The 10,636-nt window shown below is 36.2% G+C and overlaps 1 protein-coding gene across 1 annotated transcript; it reads left to right on the forward strand.

Annotated features, from left to right (window-relative positions):
- Positions 1-462: 462 nt before the first annotated feature.
- LOC127620172 (adaptin ear-binding coat-associated protein 1-like) lies at positions 463-8,349 on the forward strand. Its single transcript, XM_052093292.1, has 8 exons — positions 463-660; positions 5,175-5,275; positions 6,302-6,406; positions 6,537-6,618; positions 6,788-6,896; positions 7,033-7,186; positions 7,394-7,487; positions 7,642-8,349. The coding sequence occupies exons 1-8, from the start codon at positions 566-568 to the stop codon at positions 7,700-7,702; spliced, it is 801 nt and encodes a 266-aa protein (XP_051949252.1). The 5' UTR covers positions 463-565; the 3' UTR covers positions 7,703-8,349.
- The last annotated feature ends 2,287 nt before the right edge of the window (positions 8,350-10,636 follow it).

The raw sequence follows: 10,636 nt of genomic DNA on the forward strand, positions 1-10,636 counted from the left end.
GCAATGATATTGCATATTAATGAGTTTAAAAGATAAATGCTACGCCCCCAATACTGAATATTCATAAAATGGGAGTGGCGAGCTGTATCAGGCTCTAATCCCCTGGATACTGAATATTCATGACGCAGGAGTGTCTGTGCGGTTTACGTTGAAAACCGGAATGATAAACAAACCCGCGGGACATTTTTTCCTACTGCTGACTCCGCATGAATGTCCTCTGACATTAATTAAGAGGGATACACAGAGTAATTTACCATATAATTTAAAACTAGAACATTTTAAGTCTGCCAAAAGGACTATTGAAACACCAAAGGGATGCGACAGAGCTATGACACATCCGCTAATCCCAACAGCATGGTTGCAGATTCTCTGAGCCCGATTACGGTGACTGTGAGTCGGTCCATTTATCCTCAGATCTGATGACGCGTGCTGCGTAATTCTCAAACTCGTGCTTGAGGCATCTCTGACGTCACTGACGTTCCAATGCCTGTAGATGCGGCCGGCCCGCAATAACAAATTGGATGAAGACAGAAATATTATTCACATCGACTGAAATTAGTTCAAGATGGCATCCGAGGGGGAATACGAGTCAATTTTGTGCGTAAAACCAGATGTCAACGTTTACCGCATCCCGCCGCGGGCGTCGAATCGCGGATACAGGTGAATAAAAGGATGAGCGGGCCTGAGCCCACAGAAGGTGCCTGTGATGTAAATTATGTCTAAATGCTCTGACCTGATCTGTACACCGCTATTACGAATGAGAGTTGGTCAAAAATAATGCATTGTTCGCGAATGTTTATTATTCTGTAGGGATAGTGTTTTGTCATTGGCTCATAGTTTAATAATGATGATATTAGGAAAAATATCCAGTGACTTAAGATGCGTGGCTTGTTGCAATCTCACGATTTGAGTTTAAAATGAGTAAAGAGAACTGAAAATGCATTGCACAACCAGTTATTGGTTCCAGGTCATTTCCATGCCATTAAATGGAGATATATCCCAATTGTAAGCACTGTTATTATTGTGGGGCAAATATAAGTCTTTTATTCATTGAATTTGGTGTTTAGGAAGCAGACAATGATATAGTGTAAAATCAGTCCTATACAAAGCTTGCCCACGGTTCCAGATCAAAATCACTGAGGGTGACTCTGAAAATAGTGGGGGTGCTCTGTATAAAGTGGAGATGTATCATAATTACAATGTGTTTAATAGATTAAATCATGTAGAATTGCTTCTTAACCTTAAGAAAAGTTTTATTTTTTTAATGTTCAAAACATTTATTGCTTCAGGCTTTTTTCCTATATTGTAAGGTATTTGATAATCACAGTAGTAACTAAAAAAGGGCACATGATGAAATTAAGTTCATCAGTAGTGGCTCATCCAGGAGTAATGCCCAATAAACATGTAGAGACATTGTTCTGTATCACTCACACAAACACTAAACACCATCAGGGTAACACATATGAGATTTAAATAATGCAGTAAACATTAACTAAATTACATCAAATATAACACAGAACATCCCAGTGTACGTAAATTATATTAAAAATAAGATGAAACATAACTATTCCCATAAAATATAATGAAATGTAATGGGTCCATAGACTGTAAAAAAAAGATGGACGACGCCCCTTTGCTCTTTTCCATTGGTGAGAACTGAAGCCGCCAGTGTCCCGATATGGCGCTGACATCTTGGGACTTGAGTCTGCGCAGTTGCGATTTCGGGACCAGACCTGCGCAGTAGTGAGCAGGAAGTAAAGCTGCAAAATCAAGGCCCCGCCCTCACTCTCGCTGAATCAATCACAAGCACACGCCCCTGCTTTTTTGACTTTTGACTTATGATGGTGTGAAATAATTAATTATAGAAATTTAGATATTACATTTAAAGCTCCAATCTCCTCAGTCCTCCGATGATCCCGAAAAAAAGTCAGTTGGTGCTTCAGTGACTACTTCGCTCAGAGAACCTGTCAATCACAGCTGTCAATCATGATGTCACAGCACCGTTTTTATAGCATCAAATAACTAACTAAAAACAAACTTATTTTGAAAACAAACACTTGAAATTACATCAACGTGAAAGAAACTACAGTAAATGACAGAAACTATCTTTGGAAAAAAGATACGTGAAGTGTAATTTAATTGTTTAGTTGGTCTCATGTCCCGTTGAATAACACGGGGAGGCGGGATTTATGACCTATACTAGGACCAGTCACCTGGGGCGATCGACGTTTTGGCTTTACTTTTGAGGGCTTGTGCGGCACACTTGGATGGGTCATGCAGGGAATTCTGGGAATGCCCGATTACATTTTTTTTTTTACAGTAATTTTAACAATAATTTACTGTAAAAAGTACATGTACTCTCTTGTTAAACATAATGTACATTTTTACCATTAATTGTACAAGAAAGTCTTACTTTTTACATAATTATTTTTTTTTACATTTTATTGTAAAAGTACTGTATTGTCTTTTAAATTATATTAAAAAATGTACTGTATATTTTACAGTTAATATCCGTTAATCGATTAACATTTTATTTCTGTAGGATGTTTACAGTATTTTACTGTTAAAATTACAGAAATGTTTTACAGTGTAGTTTTACATATTCAATTGAGCAGGAGTGTGCAATTGTTTTGGTACTGGGGCCACATCAGCCGTTAAGTAGATAATGAAACAGAGAAGATAAATATTCTTCATAGTTTTATCTTTTATGCACTCAATGAATGATGCACAATATTCAGAAGTGCATTCTAATAGGACCATCCTGCGATTAATTGAAGTTTTGCTGCTATACTTTCTATCATGTGTTAGTAAAACTAAATAAAGGCTGAATAAAATTATTAATTGATTATTTTATCATACTTCAATGCAATGGTAATTTACTATTCAGTTTAACACTATATCAGGAGTCTGATTTAAAAGTAAAATAAAATATTCGGGAAAGAGATTCTAAAAGCTTATTTTAATGTTGGCCGCAAAGTGGACCCGTTTGTTTGTTTTATTCTCAGAACATTATCAACCTGTTTACATGCTCATGGGTTATGATGTGGGTCTTGTCAATGTTTGGCACCCCATTCAGCACACCACTGAATAAAACAGGCTGCATGACACTGATAAATGATTACTGCCAGAGTAACATTCACATACAGGTGTGAGGGACTTCAGCATTTTACAAATAACACAAAGAACAAATATATTCACTCTCACTTGGTTTTACTCGCATGTCCCCTCCATGCACTATTGAGCGTTTGTTTGTTTGTTTGTTTTTTTGCGGAGAGAAAGCACGTGCACTCACATGTATGGTTGCCAGATTGCATACATTAAGCATGACATAAGGCGATTTCCAATTTGTGCAAGTATAAATCTCCGATTGGTGTGTTGCACCTATTATCTGGCATCTGTGAGCATATTAAAAGCTTGTGGATGCGCGATAGGTCCAAAAGCCTGATAAATGAAAGATCTAATAACATTTTTTCATGATAAATCGACCCGCAGGCAGTAGTTTGCCCTGGTCTGAAATTGAGGGTGCTCTAAGTTTTGTTTGAGGGTGCCAACAGCAGAGACTGTGAATGCGAAGCTACTGTGACACACATTTCTTCCCTAAAACCCCATTTGTATTTCCCTATATAAAGCTTGAGGGCATGTTGTAATAGTTCCGACTCTGAAATGTAATAAAAACTACAGTAATATGGTGAAAAGGGGTTAGACATCTTCTGTTTTCACCTCCCACCAAACTAAAACTCAGACTTCAAAATAAATATGTCATATTTCTTATTGGAAAAAAAAAATCAGAAGCAATCTTTTGCATATAGAAAAAGAAGCCTATTTTATGACAATTAAGGATTATTGCAGTGTGATATTATTTTTAGAGGTGTGAATCATTGACGTCAGGCTTCACGATTCAATTCCGATTCAAAGGGTAACAATTCGATTATAAAACGATTCTCTATGCATTTACAAAAAAACTCAATCCAGCCCGTCTGGCACCAACAATCATCCATGCGGTTATCTAATCAGCCAATTGTGTGGCAGCAGTGCAGTGCATAAAATAATGCAGATCTGGGTCAGGAGCTTCAGTTATTGTTCACATCAACCATCAGAATGGGGAAAAATGTGAACTTGGTGATTTGGACAGTGGAATGATTGTTGGTGCCAGATGAGCTGGTTTGAGTATTTCTGTGACTACTAATCTTCTGGGATTTTCATGCGCAACAGTCTCTAGAATTTACTCAGAATGGTGCTAAAAACAAAAAAACATCCAGTGAGCGGCAGTTCTGTGGACGGAAATGCCTTGGTGATGAGAGAGGTCAACGGAAAATGGCCAGACTGGTTCAAACTGACAAAGTCTACAGTATCTCAGATAACCACTCTGTACGTTGTAGCAATAAGCAAAAGCCGATGAAATGGAGAGCACGCAAGAGTAGATATAAGACATCATGAAAAAAAAGAATGAAAAGAAAACATCAGCCATGTGACACCTCTCAAGAACCACTGTCTCATCATTATTTTCAACTGTTTTTACCCGTTCTGTGCAAATCAGTACAATAATGGATGCCAGCTCATCTTCCATGTTGTTTGTTGGCATGTTATCACGAATAAACTCTCCCGTTGCTATGTGCGTGGATTTGTGAAAGAATTTAGGGGTCGAAGTTTCATTCAGGCACAAATAGTCATGTGTTACATGACTTGGTGATACACCTAGTCTGCAAACAGTCGTGTTTGTGCGTTGCCGCGGTTTAAACTGAACTCGAAATAGATTCAGATTATTTTGAGAATCGATTCAGAATCGTTTGAGAAAGAATCTCGATGCATCGCTGAAGCGATTTTTTTTTTCCCCCCACCTCTAATTATTTTCATGACAAATAGTCACTTTTCCTGTCCTGACATTGATTTGGCTTAATAAAAATCCACATAAATTAAAGGCAGTAGGCTACAGCAGCAATATAATGCATAAATTATGTACAATTTAAATTATATTATTTTCTATGTATTACAGTAATGTGAAATAGGATACATAGAATAAAATAAGTTATTCTCACAATGACGTGTATATTCTTATAGTTTTGTTAAGCTCATTTAAAAGATGCATCACACTGAAATCCCAGCCAGAGTTTAAAATACTTATTTTGATAGGCCCTGAATTGCTTTATATAACATTCCTACTGTGGTAATGGCAGGGCTGCTGACTGGAAGCTGGACACACCTGACTGGACAGGCCGTATGCGCATTACAGCAAAGGGGAAGGTGGCTTATATCAAGCTGGAGGACAAAATCTCAGGTTAGAAATGTGCATACTGATTGGTACATTGTGAAAAAAAAAATTGTGGTTAAGTAAATATAGCAGTAAAGATTTTCTTACTTTCTTCATTGCATAAGTTAGTTTAAACTTGAACTTAAAAATATAAAGTAAATTCTACATTTGTACTAAATTCAAACATGTAAAAATAAATGCTCTAGCATTTACTTGTAAGTAAATCTTTTTTGTGATTGTCTGTACCACGTTCATCATGTATCACCCCTTAAGTAGAAAACCTTGACATATTTATTTGCTAATTTGAGTAAATTCCACAAGTAAATTAAATAAGTACATTTTACTGGTGTTCCCAGCATGCACCGAGCTTGACTAACGAATGAGCTTGCATGGTTTCACCATTTGCATGTTGATTTTTCTCCATTTCTATGGATTCTTTTTTTTTATACTTGTAGTAACTTCTTGTTTTGTGAAGTCATAAGTTAATTTTCTACTCTAAATTACCTGTCATCGTGATTTGTGTTCAGGTTTGCATGTGCAGGTCTGTATCTTCATTGTAGTGCCATTAAAAAGGCAATTCTTTCATCATTAAAACAGGGTGATGTTGTCTAATAGACTACATGGCATCCATTAAGCTTCCCTGTGGAAAGCTTTCATGTGTTATGTGGTACATGACTAAATATGTTTAAAAAAAGCATTGAATTGCTAGTATACTTTTTAAAATTATGGCTTGATTCAGTGCTACATTGAGTGAAATGTACAAACAAAGAGAGTTAATTTTACCTGAAACAGAGTTTTGCAAAGTAAACATTACTTAAGAATGTCTAATTAAAGCTACCAAAAATTGTGTGTAGACTTAACTTGAAAATATGGTCTGTTCAGATATACTAACAATTTCTGTGTGGCAATTGATTCCTAGGCTTTTTTAAGTAAACCTCACTCCATTTTTTTTTTGTGTAGAATTTAGCATTAGTGATGCTAAAGATGCTTAAGATTGCATGACTCTCAGAGAGGTTTGTGCAGAAAAAGTTCTTCTTTTATCATTGTTCTTAGGTGAGCTGTTTGCTCAAGCACCTATTCAGGAATACCCTGGCATTGCCGTGGAGACAGTCAGTGATTCCAGTCGCTATTTTGTTCTCCGGATACAGGATGACAATGGTAAGTGCATCATCTTCAAGCTGACCTCGTTTTACACATCCTGTCATACAAGGAAATTATTGTAAACAGATTACACTTCATTTCTATAATACAGTTATATATATTGACTGCATTATCCTGCGTCTTTTAGGCCGTAGTGCGTTCATTGGAGTTGGATTCGGGGACAGAGGGGATTCTTTTGACTTTAATGTTACCTTGCAGGATCATTTCAAGTGAGTCTATTAGAAACAATATGGAGGATTCATTTTTGGAAGATGTCATAGCCCATAGCTTTTATTCCTACTAAAGAAGCTTTGTTTTATTAGATGCATTAGTTTCCAGCAAGTTCCTTGTCTTTGGGTAATTTGAATAATTTATATTTCACTGTCCCTCTGTTGTAAGATGGGTCAAACAAGAGATTGAAATCAGCAAAGGTTCTCAGGCTGCAGACTCAGGACCTAAACTGGATCTGGGCTTTAAAGAGGGACAGACTATCACGCTGAATATTGGGGTAAAATACACAATGAAACAGAACAAGATCATGAAATGACACCCTTGATAGTGCTATAGATTTGTAGAACATATATATTCAGTACAATATTTTTTTTATTTTTATAAATAGGGTATGTGTGTTTCTTTGTTTTTAGCAAGGTAAAAAGAGGGATAAGCCCCGCCCACAGGGCTCAGGGGGCCTGGGGCTCCTCCCCCCTCCTCCAGGAGGAAAGATAGCTCCTCCTCCTTCCTCCAATCACAACCTCCAGTCCTCCAACACAGTACAGCCCATGGGAGAAGCACAGACAGGTAAATCATTAATCACTATTGTTATTACTGCTTATATATCAAATAACTGATGCATTATCATTTGTTTGATGATTCAGTGGTTTATGTATTTCAAATCTAATTTTCTAATCCCATACTCTGAATGCTGTGACTATATAGCTACAAATTTCTATTTGTATTAATAGAAAATGCAACACAATTTGAATGACAACATTCTTTTGCTCTTAGACTGCTTATTAGAACTGGACAGCAGTAACTCTAACACGGTGGTTCAGTCTAACCCAAGCTCTGACCTTTGGGGTGACTTTTCTAGCTCTGCAAGGTAACATTATTAGTGACTTTGATTCCTTACCATGGACTAGGCAATATGTTTTTCATAAAACTGAAATCAAACCCCTGCCTGTCAGATAATACCAGTCAAAAGCTGTAATATTGTTAAAAGTCCTTTCTGTAATTGCTTTCTTTCTTTCTTTTAGCTCCGTTGCCCCTGCAGCACCATGCCAAGAACCCTCGTCTGGAAACTGGGTCCAGTTCTGAGACGGCTTCATCATCCTTCTTCTCATTATTGTTCCCATTCCTTCATCAGAACCACTGCAAATAAAATATACTGCATAAGAAAAATATAAACAAGCTTTATGCAAAACTTTCATTTTATCATCTGCTAATCTTAGCAGAGGCGAGGAATATGCTGTTAAGAATTTTGTTGGTGTTGTAAGACAATATATCAAATTATTATAAAAAGATTGTATAAAATAGAGGATCATCCCATGGACGTTATATGTGCAAACCTTAATGGTAATGTTTTTTGATGACTAATGATTCAGTATCTGTACAATTGTCCACAAAGTGTTGAATGTGGCCCTTTGTTGTCATTACCTGTATGTGTTCATCTTAGGATTTAAAGGAGTGTATATACATGTTTGATAAGGCAGAGAAAGAGAAACTTGAAAGTGTAAAATGTAATGGAGGCCTTAATTTCAGCTTGAAATATTGTATAGCATCAGAACATTTAGAAATGTACATTATAAATTAAACAAGCAAATACTGAATAAAGGCCACAATTTAGAGGAATAATGCCCCTCAAACACAGGGACTATGTCTAGATATCCATTTCATGTCTACACTGTCATTTACTTCACTAACAAATAATAAATTATGTGTTGAACAAAAATAAAATATTCCAAAAGAACTACAAGGTACATTGCTTGATTTTCTTAATAACATCATCTCAGTGGAACATGGTACTTTAAAACAGGCCTAATTAGCATTTGGCCCCCTGCAGTCTATGAGTGTGGTAATGCTACAGTAAGTTTGGTAACAACGACATGCATACAGTATTAATATGAATTGGGGTTATGAAGTAAAGACGAGAGCATTGTAATGTACTATCTTCAAAATATGGTCTGCATGAAAAAAAAACTATATTTGTTGCTGACACTGTTGCAGTTGATTTTTGAATAGGATATTGCATGCAGCGAGGGCTTGCATCTGTTTCCAACCTATCTCTGTGAAATAAGCATTAGCCATTATGCAACAATTTGCTTTGCATACTTTGCTATCCTGACACTCACTGCCTGAACTTCTCACAGTGGCAACCAGAGGTCTCTGTCAACTCAGTGCCGAGTAGCTCTCATAGACGGACACCTGCTCCTTGTCTGTTGAAATCAAGAAGTCTGAAGTATATCAATTAAATAAATAATTAAATAATAATTGTATTAATAACCCCAGTGAGCAAGCCGAAGGTGGCTGTGGCAAGGAACACAAAACTCCATAAGATGGAGACAAAGTATAGACAAACAATTGAGGAAAGAAGGGAGAACATTCAATTGGTTGGCAGTGCTGCTACATAATTTACTATCTGGGCTTTAAATATTTAAGGATCAGGAAAAGTCATGTCAATAACATGTTAGTCCTATTTGGATTTCTTGCATCTCTCTCTCTCTTTTTTCCTCTCAATTCAGGGGCTTTATTGACATGCAAGTTTCAAGAAACAGTGTTCCCAAAGCATCAAAATATTTTTTTTTCCAAATCTTTGAACAATACACAATAACAGTAATGTGAACATTAATTGGCATGAAGATTGATATTTATTAATTATATACATATAGTGAGTGAGTGTGTATACGTGTGCTCTGAGCGAGGTCACTAAGTTATTTTAAATATGAAATTAAAATGACAGAGTTGAACATGTTCAAGTAAATGATCCTTATTTCATTCACTTCTCTCGCACACTCCATCTTTCTGTCTCTCAGGTGTCGGTGAAGACGGAAGTTCTTTCCATGTGGCAGCTGATGAACAAATGGGTTTGTGTGTGTGTGTGTGTGTGTGTGTGTGTGTGTTAAATTTTTATTATTTTATAAAATATACACAATCTTGAATCTGCCCCCAGTCATCTTTGTGTCTTGATATGTGGTTGAGATCTAGTGACTGAAAAGGCCATAGCATATTATTCCTTCTTTATTTTACTTGAGTTAATTATACTAATTAGTCACACAAATTGCTCAACTTAGCAACCAAGTTGAATTGCAAGAAAGAAAGTAGTATTTGGGTGTAATAAACCTTTAAAAGTATAAGTAGTTAGTATTTGGTGGAAATACGGCCTTGATTGCACTTTTTTCGGTCCTCCAAAGCTTGGGTCCTAGAAATGCGGTTCTAGGACGGCGGTTCTCCAATTCGGTAGGTGGCGCTGTCGCAAAAAAAAACAGGGTCCTAGGACCGCGGTCCTGAAAATGCAGCCTCCGGTATTGCAGGAACATACTATTGAGACAGACAGTCGGACTGAGCTGATCCACCAATCAGAACGTTCATTTCAGACGCGATTGGATATTTGTTAACCAATCATATTTTTCGTTTCAGTAAGGGGCGGGACATTTCCAGCGTCTGACAGACAAGCATCCCTGAAAAAAACCTATAATTTGCACTGCATATTTATTTCCCTGCTAAACGTAAATATATGTATATACATTTAAATGTAACTTATGCAATTAAACTATGTGAAAATACTGCATGTCATTGCAACACTGACATTTTTTTTGCCCTTTACTGCTGTCCGTGGTGCCTTTTTCTCGTGGTATCAAATAGCCGAATGTATATTTCTAAATAGGAAAACAATTTCACTCTACACAGAAAAGCACATAATATTACACAAATTAAAAAAAAAAAACATAAATATTTATGTAGGCTGTATTTGGTAATTCAAGATAAAGTGTTAACGTGAATATTACTACACTCATATTAATGCTTAACAGTTTATTGCGTATTATGAATTAGTTTATTAGTTAGAATAATAATAAAGTATTAAACATTTCAGAGTAGCATAATAAAAGGAACAACAATGACACCTATTAATTTAAATACATATTTAACATTAAGTTACTATACCATTGAATCCATTGTTTTATTACAGTAATACTGTAGTAGTATCCATGGTTAATTTTGTGGTAACTATGGTTTAACTAAATACCATGGTTA

This window comes from Xyrauchen texanus, chromosome 26 (genome assembly GCF_025860055.1).
Source record: "Xyrauchen texanus isolate HMW12.3.18 chromosome 26, RBS_HiC_50CHRs, whole genome shotgun sequence".
Taxonomy (NCBI): Eukaryota; Metazoa; Chordata; class Actinopteri; order Cypriniformes; family Catostomidae; genus Xyrauchen; species Xyrauchen texanus.